The sequence below is a fragment of the Diorhabda carinulata genome, chromosome 8 (genome assembly GCF_026250575.1).
Source record: "Diorhabda carinulata isolate Delta chromosome 8, icDioCari1.1, whole genome shotgun sequence".
NCBI classification, from domain to species: Eukaryota; Metazoa; Arthropoda; class Insecta; order Coleoptera; family Chrysomelidae; genus Diorhabda; species Diorhabda carinulata.
In genome coordinates, this window is record NC_079467.1 from 21483976 (window position 1) to 21504333 (window position 20358).

General features: G+C 29.3%; 1 protein-coding gene across 6 annotated transcripts in view; it reads left to right on the top strand.

Annotated features, from left to right (window-relative positions):
* The window catches only part of LOC130897431 (protein pangolin, isoforms A/H/I/S), a 369634-nt gene extending 349581 nt beyond the window's left edge, over window positions 1–20053 (top strand). For 2 of the 6 annotated variants that reach the window (XM_057806275.1, XM_057806273.1), the window contains exons 8-10: window positions 2975–3128; window positions 8286–8355; window positions 13323–20053. In XM_057806275.1, the coding sequence (XP_057662258.1) occupies window positions 2975–3128; window positions 8286–8355; window positions 13323–13803 (705 nt within the window). In that variant the 3' untranslated portion in view covers window positions 13804–20053. Of the gene's footprint in view, window positions 1–2974; window positions 3129–8285; window positions 8356–12207; window positions 12336–13322 lie in introns of all 6 variants that reach the window. The other 4 variants (XM_057806274.1, XM_057806272.1, XM_057806278.1 and 1 more) reach the window with 3 other exon arrangements.
* The last annotated feature ends 305 nt before the right edge of the window (window positions 20054–20358 follow it).

Sequence of the window (20358 nt, forward strand, 5' to 3'; positions counted from 1 at the left end):
ACATGTCACTTTAGACGATTAGATGTTTTCCCCCAACGATGTGTTCTCGAAGGAATTTAAAAATATTTATTATCTTTCGAGAACAGACTCTTTGTTGGCTGCCATTTATTGTTTACAAACGTAGAAGATATAATATAGCGGTCAAGACGTATAAAAAGACAATATACGAGTTCATTCATTTGTTTACAATTACAGATAACGATACTAACAATTTTATTTAATATAGAGAATAAAAAAATTGTTTTTGGAGGGATTTATATATATATTGAAATTTATGTATGAGTATTGCAATCGGCAATAATATAAAATTAACAAACTTTTTTATTCCAACCATTTTGTCAAATTTCATTAATTTTATCTGTCAGTAAGTCCTTAGATATTGATTCCAATTAATCGTATTTAATTAATTTCTGTTTAACGTGCTCAAATTTTCACAAAACTCTACAAATACTAATTGAAAAAATCTTTTAAAACTGCTCAAACAATGAAATATTAACAAACATTGTATTTTTAGAAGATTGCTAATTTAGAACTAATTAACAAATATATTTTGCAACCTATGGAAGTTACTATGTACGAAAAAAACTACCGTGAATCATTTCTCTTATAACAAAGTAAAAAGGTAACAAAACGTGAATCAATCTTCTTCAAAGTACTTCTTTTGGCTATAAATTCACTTTTTTGAAGTGAATTTTTAGTGGGTTTCACTTCGAAATGACTTTCATCTGCTCTGTGTTGGTTTTCTCGATGCCCAAATTTCTCCGTTTATATAACACAGATTCTGAAACTTTGATACACCATTGTACCCCAAAATCAAAAATACGATCGAAACAATGAACTTCATTTGAAAAACGTGCTACCAAGAGAGCAAAAACCATTTTTTTTTTTTGGATAAAGTCATTTCCACGGTATTTTTGACATTCCAAAAGTGTAATCTTGTCGATCTTATACTGATTTGTCGACAGTTTTTCATATCAAATTTATGAAAAATGCGGTCTTTTGTTGTAAATAAAAGTATCGTTCCTTCACGATTATGCTTTTATACATTCGTCCGTTACAGTTGTAGAAAAATTAGACGATATGCTTCTTCTATAGTTCTATTGTCTCATCCGCCATAATCACCTGATTTGGTTCCCTATGATTATTTGTTGTTCCCAAACTTTGAGAAATGGCTTTTTGGAAAACGATTTCAAACAAATGAAGAAGCGATACAAGACTTATTGGGCGGAAAGATTTTTTGTAGTGGTAAACTCGCTGGACTAAATGTGTAAAGTTGAGTTGTAGAATAAAAGATCTTTAAACAACTGAGATCAAAGTCCTCACCATCGAATAAAACAATACACATGACCTTGATGTTCCCTGGTTCTCTGTTGTCCCAGGACTTAAACACTTAGAGAGCTTTTTCGATACTTTTATAACTAAAAACCAAAAGTTTTGCGTTTCGAAATATCTCGCTGATATATAAGTTCGTTGCTCGTGTGATAGACTGGCTTGGACAAATAGGTACCTGTATTGATACTAATAGATCCTAATTTTATATTCCCTTTTGCCTTATTTTTTTATTACTAGTTTTTTAATTCCTCTACTATTATTGTTCCTTCGCCGGAGACCAAGGCATACACAAGGCATTTTTCATGAAAGAAGAGCTTCTTTCTATGCTATTTTTAGGATTCACTCATATGTCCGTCGTCTGTATATCCTATTTTTCGTATGTATGCTGGCTAGAGAATTCCGCTGTTACAAATATGACCAGTTTTATGTTACACGCAACCCTATTATCTCTATGAAGTTTATTCCTCTTCTAAATACATATATTTTATTTTTATCTGTGCGTAGTCCAATTATATGAGAATTTTCTTGACCTCCAGTCTGTCATTTTGTATAAAAATTTTGTATTCTTTATATTAATTGATATTTCGGAGGTGTCTCTTATCTGCAATATATTATAATTGAATTCGTTTATTGTCTTTCTTCTTGTCTAGACCAATATAATTATAAAAATTTTTAAGACCCGGTTGTATAGTTCATAATTGGCTTTAGAAAATGTTGACGCGCATATTTAACCTCAAATGATTTTTTTTTTTTTGTTTTGACTTTACAACAGGGTCTATACCTTTAAGTAACTTTGTGCCTTAGCTAGTCGTTTCAGTTTAACAACTACATTTAATTTTTGTTTTTAAAATTGTGTGTACCGAGAAGTTTTTGCCATTTAATATCATTGTTTTATCACTCATCAAATGAGAAAATTGAAGTGGAAAAATTTTATCATTTTGTAGATCTTATTTTGGAACATCAAAACAATAAAATCAAAGATTCAAATTATTTTTGTACTAATATGAATTTGAATATTTATTCATTATAATAGTAAGTCTGCACTTTCCTTTAGAATTGTCTTAATAAAACAACCTTATCTTCGTTGTTCAAGATTGAATTTCAGTTATTTTCATTACATAAATTTTATGATTTGTATACTGTCAACTACCTAAAATAATTCATTGTAAACTGGTTTCCAAATAAGTGTTTAAAAACCAATTCTTTTATAATATATTAAACTGATTATTACAAAACTTTTAATAAATTTGTGAGTGATAAAACAGTGCCCGTAGTAAATAATTGTGCCAAAGGTTCTAATTTACATTAATTAACTCTACTACTTCTAACAGTGCATGTAAACAATATGGCGTTCTTGACGGCAATACCTGGTTGTGCACTTCAGTCGAACTTCGCCAGATGTCGCTGCTGGCGTTACTTAAACGGATGTTATCTGAAATATCACCCCACCTTTGCTCCGGTGCTCTGACCGATGTGCATACTTTCGGGCTCGAGCAGAATGGGTCGGTGGCGGCCAAAATGTCACTTTTGTCAAATTCGTGAATTACTTATGTATAGCTTAGGGGCGGCCGGCATGGCGTAATTCTTGCGCGCTTCTTGGTGCCCTGCCGGTACGAAAAATTGCTGACTCTGTTTTGTTTAGTGGCATGCGCTGGGTAGGGAGGAGCAGGCCAAATACTATGAGCTGGCTCGTCGCGAACGTCAGCTGCACATGCAGCTCTATCCCGATTGGTCATCACGCGCCAACGCCACTCGCGGCAAGAAGAGGAAGCGTAAACAAGACCCTGCCGATGGAGGTAGCCATCCCTCGCAATTTACTAGTATATTATAATTGATTACTTTTACATTTTACTTTAATTCCCGTCAAAAAGAACTCACTGAATGCTGATTAAATAAACTATACATATTATAGAAATATATGTGGATTATGAACTTTATGTCAGTGTTTAGTAAGTTGTTATTGCTGGGAATATACTACTTCCAATCATCAACTTGGCCGACCAAATATACTAAAGTTGCGTTCAAGAATAATTTTTAAACAAACGGTTCCATTGAGAAGATAACTAGTTATTAAAATGTGATGCTACTAAGACAGAAGATGACATAACCTCACTATTGAATTAGGTCATTAAAAACTGCTAATATTAAGTTATTATAATTATTGTCATTTATTAGAGAAACAAAGTCAAATAACATAACATATGTTAAAAGTTTAAATATTAATACAATGAGTACCTACTGTTAACATATGTAATTGCACTCATCTAAAAGTTTATTTCTATAGTGTAATTAAACTATAATACAATATATAAAAAACAATATTTGTGTTATTTTTCTTTTAACTAAAGGTTTGTCAGTTTTTAAATCATTTCTCTTTGTTTTTTTGAGAAATGTATTCAAACACTTAGATTTGCATGCATTTTACGCTATCCTGCTTATAAATGTACTGTTAGACTTCTGTAGGCGTAATAAATTATGAAAATATTTCTCAAAAACCATTAAGAACAGTTAATTAAAACTTTTTGTAATGTGTTCAGATGGTTTATTTCACTCAAAAATCTTTAGGGAATTTTTCGTTTTTTATTTTATATCGATGGCATCCACATTTACTATGATATTATACAAATTAATCTCTAAAGTATGATATGAGTGAAATAGGTTTTTTGCCAAGTTGATAAGAGGAAGTACCTACTTGAGTAATTTGCGAGTCGTACCTATTATATCTATATCTATTATTTGCATGTTAATTGGGGTAAACGGTGTTTTTTTTGGCCGGCCGGTACCTATTCTGCCGAGGGTCTAGCGGACCTACCTTTTGTTGGTTGAACTTCGTCGTATGCACGTTTGTCAGCCGCCTGCATGCCCCTTTGAGTAGTATATTTAATCCTAAATGGATTCCCAAGCATGTTTCTATCCATTTTTATTTCTTATAGAATTCCTTTTCATGTTAGACCCTACTTCATGAGCCGGTTCTTCACCAGTTTACTGTCAAATTTTCCTCATTTCATATTTTCATTAATTCCATATATGTAATACTCCTATATGGACAGTTTGTGGGACAGAAAACGTCCCTACGTTACGGTGCCGACACTATTCATTTTCCCTCTCGTTCGAGATACTTTATCTGTACTGCGCATGCTTGAGAATGTGCAGAACCGAGCTGGAACCTCGGAAGATAGAGAAATCGTTGTCATTCTGTCTTACTTAGTCGGAACAGCTTCCACTTATAGAAACTGTCCATATAGAAGTATTACATATATATCATTAATTCAAAAATTGTTTCTCTATGGATAATATATGAAATAATAAAAATTTGAATGTTTGACAGTAAAAGCATAGAAACAGGTCCCCAATTTGAATGAATAACTAGTTTTTAAAGTACCTCACTAAAACGTAACAAGTGATGATATGAACAATAACATTATCAAAGATAAATTTCTGCTTATGTTTTTAAATGAAACTGGAAATTCTTTTAGTGAAATATTTATTTTTAGTAAACTGTTATTCATTCTATCTCAGGTTGAAATAAGAAAACGGACTTCTGATTAATTTCATTACAAAAAATTAACTTAAAATGTAACCAAAATAAATATGAATAAAATTTTTAATTACATTAAAGTGGAAGTATAATTATTTTGTAACATACCAATCGGTTTTCAATTAAAATATTCCAATATTTATTGTAGATAAATAATAACTTCTAAAACTAAAAACATAATTTACCAATCCCCCACTTCAATTCGGGGCAATGTATGCAGGAATATTTCATTTTAAGATTTCTTTATCTCCCGAATAAATTATAATATAATAATATATAAAATAAGTTTTACTGGGATGTTTATCAACCATTTAATTAACATAAATTTTTTGCCAGGGGTTTCCAATTTATTCACAATTGAATTGTAAATTTCATTTTACTAAAAAGCTGGTGGCGTCCAATCTAATATTAATTGTTTACACCTCATTATCAGTTAAATGAACTTTTTACTGAAGCCTAATTTCACCGCAAATTTTATTTTTTATATTTTCAAGTACCACACATGTGAAAAAAAAAGATACAATAAAAAACTTAACTTAACAGCAAGTATATAAATAGGGGTAGTTGTCAAATTAGATTTTTAGATGTGAAAGTGAAGACAGGCCATAATAATCAAAGACATTTCACAACTAGGCCGATTGGCATGCTACAATTTTTAAATGCATTCCGACAAAAAATGAGAAAATCCTTTTCTTTAAAATATTATGTCACTAGCTTACCAGTCACTACATTTTATTTAAAACAATTTGGTAATTTAACACCATATGTACTGAGTATTTTATATTCAACCTGAGATCACATTGAGTACTAGCTAGTAGTTTTAGTTTTTTATGAAAAAATTAAAAACATTGCTCCAGATCAATTGAAAAAATATAGTTTATTTCAGTCTTAAAATTACCCTGTATTAATCACATCTGTTTTATAAACAAAAAATTTCTTAATTGTATTAAAATGACAATGTGGTAGTAATAAAAAACTCTGAAACAATTCCTTTTAGAAAAGCTAAGCAGATCACTAGTTTTTCCAAGCTCACGATAAATTATTGTGACCATCCCCAGAACTAATTGGATGATACTACGTTTCCAGGGAACTATTCTCCATAATCATTTACGCCAACATCACCATGATGATTTTTGCAAATCCAATGTCTATATCCTCATGATGAATTAAGAATTTTTTGCTTGATTTTTATATCCTAACCTACAAAATCTTACTTTCACCATATGTTGAAACTTGTGCTTATCAGTCTGAGGCTGCTCCAGTCTATCTTGTCACTGTTAATTGTTGACTTATTCAGCCTATAGTACTTCTCATATCTCCAGTTTGAACATAATAAATGAGGATTTAAGGAGAAAATCTCCATGTTCCATTGTAAAAAATCAGAACCAATCCTAACCTTATTGCAAGTAAAGCTGATTGTTGGATAATTTAAATAACTGTTGACCCAATAACGAAAATATGCTGTTCCTGTATTAAGGCATACAATCAATCAATTAATTGCAAGCAGAAATATTTCACTCTATTCCTTTTTATTTCTTGAATTTTATAGAAAATAGTGCTTTTATTAAAAGATAAGTATTTGTTTAATGTAAATTACTTTACAATGAGTTGCTTTATTGTTTGTAAAACATACTGTTAATTATATTATACAAAAACTCCGAAGGTTGTGTTTCTAGGTACTTTTTTTAAATTGATGTTTAGTTTACGAACCAAAAAAATTTGCATTGTTGAAATCTTGGACCGATAATTAAGTAAATTCACTTTTATTGGTCATATAACAATTGGCAAGTGCGTTAAAATTTTTTTAATTATAATATGGTAATTGCAATGTTTTTAAATACTCGTAAAATTCTAAACAAATTGAATAAAAGTAGTATTTTGAAATTCAAATTAAAAAACTCAGACACTATATGTTTTACTGTTAATAAGAAGATACCTGTACAAAAGTTATTCATTAATAATCACTAATTTCTTGCATAGGTATATTCTTTAAACTAGTTGATTTTAGCCATGCCAACTAAAATTAATTTCCATAAATCCAAACTTACCGTGTTCGATCTAAACAAGCTAAAGGCAGTAAAATATTTTTGTCAGAAAACCACTAAAATGTAAGTATAAAGATCTTCATTGAATTTTTACTTCTACATGACTGTCACCAACACTATACTGTCAAGTTATTGGCCCCCATTATCATGATTGGAATCTATTACCAGCTTTTTTGTGGCTCCACAATCTTTTACATGTTTTTCAAAAGCAGTATATGGAAGCTACTTAGTTTGACATTCATTTGATTTTCTCATTTCTTCGGAGTACACTCTTTGATACACTGTTACATTGCCAATTCAAGATTATTGTAAAATAACTATAACATGTATATTTATAATTCACATTTTTCATTCCTTGTTTAAGTATCTTTCAATGAAAGCTGTGTTAAATCGACTTCCCCTCAATATTACTTATTATTAATATGATATAAACTGATTGATGCTTGTTTCTTTCTTTTTCTTTTGGAGTTGTATGAAAATTTTGAAGACTGTGATAAAATTTTTGTATTTAAATACCTATACTTATCTACAATAGTTCTGCTTTTTGAGAATATCAATGAATAACAAATCAACTTGAAAGGCATTCTAGATACCTGTCACAATCAATCAATACTACACAACATTTTTAATGAAAAAAGTTATGTACCCATTATTTTTAAGAAATAAACTAGAAGTAACTTTATTATTACATTGATATATTTTAATTTTATTATCAACTATTTATTCCAATTCGTATCAACTAAGCTTATTTCGGTTGGTTTTTTTTCAAAAACAATAAATAAACAAGCTACGAATCTAAATTAATGTTTAACTAATTCTTTTCCGATTAATGATCCACTAATTTGTCCAGTCCAGTACAGGCACTTCTTTTCTTTTTGGTATTTTCTACTTATATATCCCACTAATTGATTGCTCGTTTCAATAATTAATCGTTTTTCCCTCAATTACCCAAACACATTGTTTTTTTTTATAATATTTATTACAGTCAAATTGCAGTTGCAAAAATTGTAAAAATCTTAATCTAAACATTTATTTTATTCGCACTAACTGTTTGCATCAAAACTTAACCTCATTGTCAAATTTGCTACTGTTGGAAATAAATAGAAAAATTTAAATCTAATATTCTATTAATTATAATGAGAACAGTATTATCTTTTTTGAAAAAACGTTATATTACATAATTAATAGTTATTTTAGTGGGCTGGCCTTGCATGTAGTAATCTCTTTGCAAGATATTTTTAATTTTAGCACTTTATTGAAATAATAATATTTCCAAGTGTAGTAATTAAAAGTATTTATTGAAGAGATATATTCTATTTATATTTTTTTATATAAAAAGTTATAATCGTTGTTTATTTTATGTAAATTAGGTAATAGTATGAAGAAATGCCGAGCAAGGTATGGATTAGATCAACAAAGTCAATGGTGTAAACCATGCAGGTGAGACTTTATTCTCATTACTATACGTAAATTAGACTTGCACGCCTTTTGTTCTTTATTTTTGTGGGTATCTTTATTTCTACTTTATAACCGAAGTGTTTACAAATAACTTATATAATATTAAAGGTCTATTTACTTCAAATTATATCACTGGAACAATTTATTTGAAGATTGTATTGTAGATAAAACACGCAATTATAGAAATAAAATGATAATATAGTTCATAACCTAAAATTTGAAAATTTGAAATTTCACCTTAATATTGATTTTGAATTCAGTCATTCCTTCAATTCAAATTTATGAATGAAATTCTCTTTTTTTGTTACCTAATTGCTATCAGAACCTTATTCTCATATTTTTCAAGTATATTTCTTCTTCTTTTACCCTTTGACCTGTACATATTGCTAAAATGTTAACAAAACCTAGCATCTGCATATTTATTGTTCAAAACCTATTAGAGAAACTGTCAACCTAGTTTCCAAAATTTAAAATAATCAACTAAAACCATTAGAAAACTTTTTAAACATCTTCTTCTACTTCTTCTTCTTCATCGTACGCTAGGACGCTGTGTTTGCATCAATGGTTGCCTAGCTGCAGCTGGGATGATGAAGACCAGCTTTCTTACCATCTTGTAGGTGGTCGGGATATATTCGGTTTTTCTTCCTTTGTAATATTTGGTGTTCTATGCTCTGGTCTCTATCACCTATGTCAACACGGGTCTCACACAGATCTTGTATATTCTGATTTTGCTCCTGGTAATCATATATTAATTCCATTTGAGCTTTCATCTCTTTAGATTTGTATTACTTATCATGTTCGCTCCTAGATATTTGAATGACATCACTTGTTCTACACTCTGATCGTATATTGCGAGTTTACATCTTCTCAGTTGTCTGAAGTCTGTAAAAGATTTGGTTTTCTTCAAGGATATTTGCATGTTAAAAGCTTTCGTTCAAAACTGTACAGTAGCCTTTGTAAGTTATCTTCGTTTTCTGAGATGATCACTGCGTCATCAGCATAACATACTATTTTTATTTCTTTGTTTCCAATCCAGTATCCTCGTCCAGCTTGCTTTACCTCGTTTATAATCTCATCCATTATGATGCTGAACAAGATCGGGATGAGGCTGTCTGATACCGGCCGTCACAGGTATTCTACTGCTCAGTTTATTTTCCATTCTGATATATGTGTAATTGAACCTTCGTTCTCTTCAGAAGAGTTGTCACATCCCTCAATCGTACCCAATTACTTGGGTGAGATCGATGAAGCACATATAGGCTATCTTATCGAACTCTATAGCCTTTTCTGTAATTTGGCGGATCGCAAAAATAGCATCTATAGCAGACCTGTTGTTTCTGAATCCCTACTGCTCCTCAGAGATACCAGATGACATCACTTCTTCGGCTAAAAATTTAGTGAAAAGTTTTTGTACTGCACTCCTCAACACCTAACACCTCGATAATTTTGTGGATCTTTCTTTTCACTTTTCTTTCCATTCTGATGGTATACACTTGGTGTCTAAGTAAGTAAATGTAATCACATCAACCAGCACAATTAATATATAAAAAAGAAAACATTTTTCTGTATCTTACAGTGAAAATAAGGTACAAAGTGCATTAACAATATGCAATTAGTTATAGCAACAATTTTTCTACTCGAACTACTCCTCTTTTGAGTATTTTTTACTTCCATACTGCTTTCACTAACGAGATGTCGGAAGTATTTATTGTATGAATTAGTATACTGGATTATGTTTGATTGATTAGGAATATCTAGTCCCACAGCAGACATTAGTTAAACAAAACAACGGAATGAAGGAAACTTTTATGATTCACAATAAATTATGTAATTAGGTAGTACAATTTTAATACATTTTCCAAAAAAAGGAGTATATACAGAAAAATTCATTATGTAATTGTTTTCGAGGGACTCCAGTTCGCTTTCCAGTCTTTTCTTCAAACCATGTTAAGTTATTTAAACTATTACATTTTTGTTACATTTTTCTGGGTGCGTTGGAATATATATTTGATAAAAAGTAACTCGGGATTATTTTGTCCTGTTCCATTCTTAGCCTGTAGTTGAGTCTTTTGCCGCATGAATTTCTCTTATGTTGCCACAACCATACCGGCTCTCGATTCTTTTATATAAGCCCATTTCTAATTTCCTTGAGGATTTAATGATGTCTCTTGTTTAGTGTTTTCTTTTGGCAGAATTTACTTCATATTACAAATTTTTCTTCCCGATAATTCATATTTTCCTCTAGCGTAATAAATTAGTTTGAATTTTCCAAAACTAAAAAGTTGAGACCAAGTAAATTGACCTTTAAAATTACACTTTGGTTATAATTTTTGGAATTTCCGCATATAGGTAGTTACAGTTTAAATTTCAACTAGAGCCTGTATGTGAAACTTCATTTCTTGGTGTTACTTTATCTATGTGGAAAGACTGTTGTTTTTTTTTTCATTATTTCATATTTGTTGTAACTTTCTATTTGGAAGACACTATGTTACATGTTTTTTCTAATACCGTGTATGCCGAAATTTTCCTTCATATACGAAACTGATATAAATATTTGTGTTATATGATACATTAGTTTAAATATAAATATGTCAGTTTTTTATATGGAGTGACTATTTCGACACACGCTGTGTTCTTTAAGTGACATCAGAAAATGTGTCTTCCCACAAAGAAAAGGACAAAATTGGCTTAGTTTTTTAATGCACTGTACACTGCTGTTGAGTAGAACAATTGTTTTAAGTGCAAGGGGCTTAAGGTAATCTAAATTTTTCAGTATTTTGAATACGAACAGACACATTTTCTGATGATAATTGACATTGCACTTGATATCTATTTAGTTATTGTTATAAATGTTACTTTTAATTGTTTATTTTGTATATTGTACAGTGCGATCCATAACGTACTCGATTTTATAAACTGAATTCTATACAAAAACCTATAACTATGGGAAAACAGCATAAAATTATGTATATACAAGTCCTTTATTAGTTTCTATATTAAACAAATATTCTTCTGGTTCTATTGATAGGTTCGGCTTTACAACTTGATAAATATGTTACAAAATCAGCCTTATTGTTTCAAAACTATTGATTACCATTAATATTTACCAAAAGATTAATATAAAAGCCTAAGTGTACAGGAAATTTTGACTAAAATGTAACTTTAATGATCCAAAGCAGGACAAAAGGAAAATTGTATGTATAAACAATCGAATTTAACTGATAGGGGTATAATAAAAGTTACGGTTGCAGTGCAATGTAATTCCTACAAAATTTGAGGTTAAAGATAATCCTAAAAGTCTGTAATCTGTACACTAATATTTATCTCGCAGAGTACCACTAGCAGACTTAAGAACCTAAGAAGTAGGTGGTTTTTTTTATTCGCTTTAGAGCTTCAGATATAGAACCTGAAATTAACCTACATAAAAGCATCAATAATCAAAGGATTTTTGAAAAAACCACTAACGTAACAAGAAACAAACATAAGTAAAGCCAAGTATTGTTCATTACTACCATTTTTCAATTGAGAGTTGGGTATCATTTGATTTTCAACAGCAATATGTTAAAAAACATAAAATACTTTGTCGATTTTCATGATAACGCTAAAAGAAGTAATTATTGGTAAAAAAAATATTCATCTTAAAAACCAATTTCAGTAGTAATAAATTCATTAAAAGTGAAAAGTACGTTTAAGATCGCCTCGTATATTTGCCTTGTGAATGATCCCACACACTCAGATCGAATGATTTGCATTACTGTGAATGTATGTTAATCTACGTTATTATATTTACTGTGATTTTTATAACGCCCCCTTGTACATTTAACGATTGTTTAGTCCCGAAAATAGCTCCGTTGGAGGAGGAAGTTCGACTGTCCATGGCAACCTGTTGCATACTCCCGGAAGTGCTGCCACCACGCAATCACCTCAGGAACCAACTTACGTGAATCTATAGCAAAACGTTGGTTAGTCAACAGCAGTGTTGGTGTTTTTATCGATGTTAGATAGAACTTATTATTTTTGGCCGATTTTGTTGTATTTTTTGTTTGTTTTTATTTATAATTTGTTTCATAACAACTATTAGATATTTTCTAGACTATTCCAATAATTGGTGTTCGAAATTAAAATCAAAACAACACTTTGTGTCTACCTAACCAAATCTGTCTACCTGTCTTCTGACGTCACAAATTACATGAAATTACCTCACTTTATAATAAAATATAAACAAACAATAATAATGAATAATGTGGGTTATTTCATGTTAATGTAAACCTCTATTTATAAAGTCAATAAAGTTTAAAAAAAATTATAAGCCCAACGAAAGAAAGGGACCCAAAAAATTAAAGTGATTGAAGGAAGATTTGCTGAACTGGACTTGAGAAATATGAGCAAAATCCCACGTTCACTGCAAAGTTTATACACCCGATACGACATAAAACATTGAACCAGCTGAGCTTAGAAAATCATGAAGACGGAAACCCGTTGTAATAAACATTGGACAAAAAAATTAAAAAAATATGACTCCCCTTTTTTTCGTCTTTTATCACATTTTGTTTCGACAGTTATATTATTGAAATTAACAATATTATTTTTCACACCAAGCTAATTTGGAATATGTTGGAAATATTTAATGAATCAAAATTTTTCGTGAACTAATTATATGGGACTACAGTCTTCAGTAACACCATTATAATATATTATGTGTATCAAAGATTAACCTTATAATACATTGGCTCTGCTTATATTAATAGTTCACTTAAAATATTGATGTAATTTTTTTAAGTTTTTTTTTTGATTTTTCGCAAGAAATCACCAGCATGTCTACAATATTTAATAAAATACAACCATTTTATTAATTTTTTAACAGCCCTGCATGGCCGAAGTTTTTTTATTTTGACCAGCATGTTATTAATAATATGTTTTCTAAAATAATAAAAGTTTACTTTTTACAGGCGAAAGAAAAAGTGTATACGATATATGGAGGCAGGAGATGGAAACGATGGTAACCAATCAGATGACAATTTAGGCAGCTGCGGAAGCATGGGTGACGCCCATACGCCACCAGACGACGACAACGAGAGCCTGAACCAATCCATGTCAAGTCCAGGAGGATTATCCGCCTTGAGCAGCCTAACAAGTCCTGGCGGCATGGTAATGCCTAGTCCTTCGACGAGCGTAGCCAGTCCGTCAGTCAGCGTCGCAAGCCCTTATATGCTTCAGAGTCCTTTGACACCACATGAAGCGTTTGATGTCAAAGTTCCTCTACCCCCAGTTTCACATCATCATCAGCCCACGCGAAACCCAGTAGGGACTAACCCCCACGATATAAACAATCCACTGAGTGTCAATCAGTTGACGGGACAGTGCGTCAGAAACGATAATTCCGATGCCAACGGTAACAAAGAGACACGGTCGATTATTAGCGTCACGTAGCCTCTAGTAATTAAACAAGAAAATCTGGATTCTTAACCCGGTCACTTTGCTGATTGATATTTTGGAACGTTTTGAAATATGTCGTTGGTATATTGCACAAAAGGGATTGTTTAAATAAAATTAACCGCTCCAAGGAGAGGAATTTATTGAATTGGACTTATCATCAAGGTATCTACTCAAGGAAACTTTTTTGCTTAGAATTTTTCAAACAAAAATTATTTATTCTTAACTAACTTATTTCTATTTGTGATTAGTTCAAATGAATTTATAAAAAAAATTGATGATGCTTATCAAACAATCTTAATTAGAGAAATTCAACTTGGAATTATAAAAATTATTTAACTGAAATCCTTGCTAACCTAACCTAACCTAATTTCTCTTTTTTTATTTACGCCATGCTCTACCTCTTATATAAGAAATATAAATTTATGAGACTACATAATCTTTTAAAAATTTTGCTCTTTTATTTATGTGTGAAAATTTTCAAAATATTTAATACCGATATGATCACACTTTGATTATTTTTTGTCGTCACCAGTAGCTGTTTCAGCAGAACTACTCATTTTGATAGTTCTTCCTCAATATACTTTTGAAAAACATACTTTACATAAAGTACAATCTAAATATAGATCAATAAGTTTTAGTACTTTTCAACTAACATTAATAAAAAATTAATACAAATAAGAACTATATTCAACTATATAGGAGAGTCTTCTTTAATCTTAGGAAGAATATGGAGAACTCATTCAACTCAACAGACATAAAAAGATTTTCCAAAGTTATCTGTACAGAATATCTCATTCTCATGATTCAAAACTTATTATTTTTTAAGAAGTTTTTTTAAGAATAAATTTTTGAAAATTCCACAACAAAGAAGTTTCTGATATGTATGTTATCCCTCCAATCAAATTTGGTGTAACGATTATTTTGATAGGATTTTGTTGGAAACATTTCATACAAAATATTCCAAATTTAATAATTTATGGTTATTATTATTGAAAATCCCTAAATATATTAACAAAGAAATTTCAAATTGTCCAAAATATCATTTAGCAAAGTTGTTAAGCTTGAGATGAAAGATGTATATAAAACCACCTGTGATTTTACAAACTGTAGCGTTGTCAAAGAGATGGTGGGTAATTATGTGTAATGTCGTGCAGTACGTATGATCTCAATTGGAACTTAAGTGCTGCAATTTTTTTTACTATGTAACATAAATGTCATTTGCCAAAATCACCTCTATATATATTATATAGAAATTTATATTACAAATTTCCGATTTTTTAAATATTTTTAGTTATTTATATGGACTGTTACAGTGAAAGAATAAAAAAGATTGAATGGAACACAATACCGTGATAATTTTTGTAGGTTTGATTTATATTTGTTACAAATTGATTGAAATAACCGTATATTTTATAAATTGTGAAAGTAAACTTCAAAAAGTACATACAGTGTTGCTTCATAAGTTATATTAGTATCAATTTTCTGATACTCTGTATAGTTCTTTGGGATCCCAAGTTCTTGTTTGATGTATCCATTTATTTTATTTTTACAATAACAAGATTTTCTTAGTTCGATTTTTCAAACTAATTTAAACGAGGAATCATAGTATTATACACATAGTAAATACTATAATATAATGGATGTTCAAAAGTACCTTTACGCTGACTTCTCAATATCCTTCATGTTTCTTGACTAAATTGGAATTTCTGTAACCATTGCTGACATTTATATTAAAAACACTGTTTACTACCACTATGCCAACACTTAAAATTAAACTATCTTTTCCTTCAATCCCAATATGATTCAGTGACCTATGGAAGGTCAGATGTAGTTGTATAGTAGTAGTACACAGGATTTTCATTATACTTATTTGTAAACTGGGAGGTATATTTATTGTTCTTCTTCCTCTTTTATCATAATCATAAGTCCGTCTTCACTGATGTTATTGATATGGTACCTCTTATATTCGTTCACTTCACTTACCACACTATTCAGTCCAATATTAAATAATAGATATGGCAGAACATGTCTAAGTGCTTTATTATGTGTGGGGAATTCAAGCACTCTTTGTGTAAAGTTATTTTAAATATTATTGGCTCCATTGTTGTTTTAATCAGTCTTTTGTTGGTATTCCAGGTCTCCCACAGCTTCATACCATTTAGGTCTAAGTATAGCGTTATAAGTTGCTTTAAAATCCATAAATATCGGGCTCATGAGTTGTTTCATCTAGCTACTAATCCACCTGCTTCTTCGTTATTAATGATTTCAGATTAGTACTTGATTCTTTTTTAAAGTTCTAATATTCATTTGTATTGAAATCATATTTACATTTTTTGTTGAATATCCAGTGTTGTTATAGAAATATTATTATAAGTGATATATTAATGACTGTAAAACTATTTATTGTATCTAAATAGTTATAGAAAGATAAACTGGAACATGGGATAATAATTTGTTTAGTTTAGACTTCATATTTTGTGCAATTGAAATTTGTTAGAGTAAAACGAGTTCCATCAATAAGACATTTTATTCTTTCATTAAATATATTTTCATATTTGGATGATGCAGCTTAAAAGTACTTAAATATGTATTTGTGTGATCTCTTCTTTGCTAAGTTTCCGCATGGAGAAAATTATAAAATCTGTTATATACATTTTATTGCTTCTACGAACATTTACGAAAAAAGTGAACTGAATATATGATAATTCAAGAAACTTGTCAGTTATTGTAGATTATTGGTCATCTTCATTGTGCATATCAACATATCTGTAGCATTACATTTTGAAGACAATATTTTTATTTTACATTCATAAAACTAATAAATCTAAATATCAACAAAAATTTTCAATATATTAGATTTAAAGATTCAAAAAATGATTTTAACCTAATAAATTACAAATATATAAGTTTTTGCGGAGGCTCTTTAATGATATAAAAATGTGCATATATTACTGTAATAATATTTTTTTATTAAAACGTTGGAAATATTTGGCTGCATCATTCATATAATTTATCATACTGGTTGATTCGTCAAGTGCAATTTCAGTTTTTCTAGATATTCTAGATTTTTTGTTTGAATCTAACTGATATGAGTGAATAACTTCAGTGCCACATAGTTTACTGCTGTTTTTTTGCAAATGTATTTGCTCAAATTCGTAAATTAGATGGATGTTTTAGTTTAATTTTTGTTTGAAAAAGGATGTTGCTATATCTAGACTAGTTTTCTTTGAAATCAAAAATGGTACCTGATCCAATCCATAGAACCTCAAATCAACCATTACTTTTATTATACTATTTCATTTCAAAAAAATAGGTTTAAGTTGATATATGAAAAACTTTAGCTTTTTTATTGTGTCTAAATTAATATGTCTAGATTTAGGAACAAACCTAACAAATTTTTTTGAAAATAGTGACAATATTATATGAAAAAGTTTATTTTCAACTACCAGAATTTGAGAAACTTAGAAATAAGATGTATATTGCTACAAAAATATTGTAATTACTATGTACATACAAAAATGTTATATCAGAAAACTTATTATCTTGTAAAATTTGCTTTATTTGACTTTTTAAATTTTATTTGTTAAATGTGGCGAGCCATACACAATTTTTTGTGAGAATGATTATCTTTTTAGCAATTCCTAATAATTTTTGTTTTTTTTTTATCTACTTTGTATTGAGAGCATTTCTCAGTGTTTAAAAAAGAGTTAAAATTATTATTCTCAAGTTCTCCAATTGTACTGAAAGATAGATTCCTGTGTACATAAGACCTTATTGGTTTTTTGTGGACTATGTTATAAATGTCAGGCAGCTATAGTGACTAATCATGGAAGTAATAAAAGCAAATTATTTCTAATGTAACCTTCAATTTTTTAATTTTATTCTTGAAAATGCTGCTAATATTTTTTCATATTTCATCTGCCTTGTGCAGCTCTAAAACGTGGTTATATTTCTAAATAAAGTTTCTTGATTTTTATATTTGAGAAATGCTCATTTGTAGAAAAAATTTCATTTTTAGATTTCTTTTACAATTTAATAGCTTTATTATTGTGCAAATATTTCTTCACATTGCAATATTTTGTTGAAAAAAAAAACTTATGTAAATAACTTTTTTGAAATATCAATATGGTTAAAATCATTCTAATTTTCTTTTGGAAGACGCTTCAGTTTTACGTTTAATTTTTTTTAATATGAAAGGAGATGTGATATTTTATACTATTTAAAATGAACATTATGTTTGGCTTCCCTCAGGATTTTGCATTTAATGACTCCAAACGACCATTCAAACATAATTATTATAAACTGATTAATTTTTTTCATATAAGCTTTTTGCTTCTATTAATTATTCATTCAATCATTTCTTGACCTTGTTATTTTCACTACTTTATAGACTTTATATTAGTTCTACTATTTATTTTGATACAATGTTTGAATGGTGGTTTTCAATCAATTTTTGGAACAAATTATCAACTGACTTTTGAAAAATTTGTTAATTATGTCCCGTTTTAAAGAGATTAACTGTGCCATATTCCATTTTGGGGCGTAATGAACAAATTAAATGACAGTTAAGAACAAATTGTGACTGCTTAATTTTACGGAAATATCTTTAAGTTTTGGATAAGTGCAATGTAACGTAATTTGAAAATAAAGTTTTCTTTCAAAACGACAGAGCGACTCGTCAAATCAAAAGACGTAATATTTCATTCCAATTTACCTTACAAATCTGCATAATGATTATGCTTAAGATATATTTAATTAGATAGATACATTATCAAGTCGAAAATTTCGAATTATCATTACTATGATGATTCTGTTGAGAACCAAAATCAATGGTCAGTATTTAACTATTTAGTTTAACTATTTGCCAAATAGTTTTCAGTTGATGTATTATAACATTTCCAATTTCTGTTATATTCTCTTATAAAGATCTAAAAAAATTCATCTTTTCACGTCTCGATTTTCGATATCTTACTGTGCTTAAGTAAAAAATGAAGTCATAGAATAACTTGTCAGTTTATTTATATTTCATTTATTCCTCTTTCAATTATTTCAAATCTGGTTAAGCTGATTTCTTGTTATAATCTCCAATTCTCCCTTTTTTTTATTAAAATTACAAAGCTTTCCATCACTTCATTGATTTCTTACATTTTGTATTTTGTTTAGTTTTAAATATGAATATTGAGATTTAAATTTGTTTCATTTAGCGGAAAATAATTTCTGCATTAAAAAAGAGTAGTAACTATTATTTCGATGTACTTTTCCTTCTTGGTAGAGCATTTGTATCGGAGTCATATTTTCGTTTCTACTACAATAGCCACTATTCACCAGTCAGTTAACATTTATCTTAATAGAACTGTTACGAAAAGTCCGTCTTTTCATTATAAACTATGTTATTTACTTATTTATTTCCAAAATATTAAGTACAATTATAAAAATATTTTTTCTAATCTATTAATGATCCTTTAGGAATGAAAATTACGTCCTTGGTGACACAAAACGTTTGAATAAATTAAAACAATTCCTTCGTGTTGAAGAAAGCTTAGAGTTTGTTTAGGTAAAGACAAGCTATGCATCAGGCATTTTTTTTTTCGATTGGACAATAAAATAGAGTTTTGAGCATTTGTAGTACGTTTAATACGAAAAAGACAATTTTTATATGGCTTTGGGTACAAAAAATGAAAGACCTCCATTACAATAAATTCATTGTTATCAATTAAAAAAAACATAAATGAAAAGTAGAAGCATATAAAGAATTTTTTGAAGGACGCTCCATATTACAGTTTTATCTTCTATAGCTTATTTAACCATCAAGAAAGAAAAAATATATTTTGTATTAATTTTTTAACACAATTACATTTTTTATTTTCACATTTTTATATACAATTATTGGCAATAATAATTATTAATAACTTGAATTATTGATGTTAATATTGTTTATTAGTTGTACTACAAATAAAGCTCAAATATTTTTCTTCTTTTTCCCTTACTAATAAATAATATTAGTATTTCAATTAGTTTTAAAATGACACATTGCCTGTTATCTAGTTTGGTCTGAAAATTGTACATTTAGGATCGTGGTATTTTGAATACCGTTCTCAAATGTACTGAATTTATAAAGTAAATGATTATACATATATAAATACTTCTAGAAATTAATATTTTAGATGTTAATAATGTCTTTGTAAGTAGCGTCTGTTCGTAACATCGTATAGGTTAGGATCATTAAATACAAAACTTCAAATAATTGACGTATTTAATTCATTACCCTTATTGTCCGAGGAAAAGAGGGTGGTAGAGAGAAAAAGAGGAAGAGGGATAGAGTGAGGGGTCGGTAGAAAGAGAGAGAAATAAAGAATGAGAGAAACATAATGAGGGGACGGTAGAGAGATAGAGAGTAAGTTGGGCGAAAGAAAGAGAATATTAGTAAACACAGCGTTCCAGTGGCTATGTCTGCATGCGCGAGTTTCTAGTTGTTTTTGTATAGATGGTCGTGTATTTGGATGTTTATTGCTGATCATTGATTGTTGATTATCGATTTTTAATAATTAT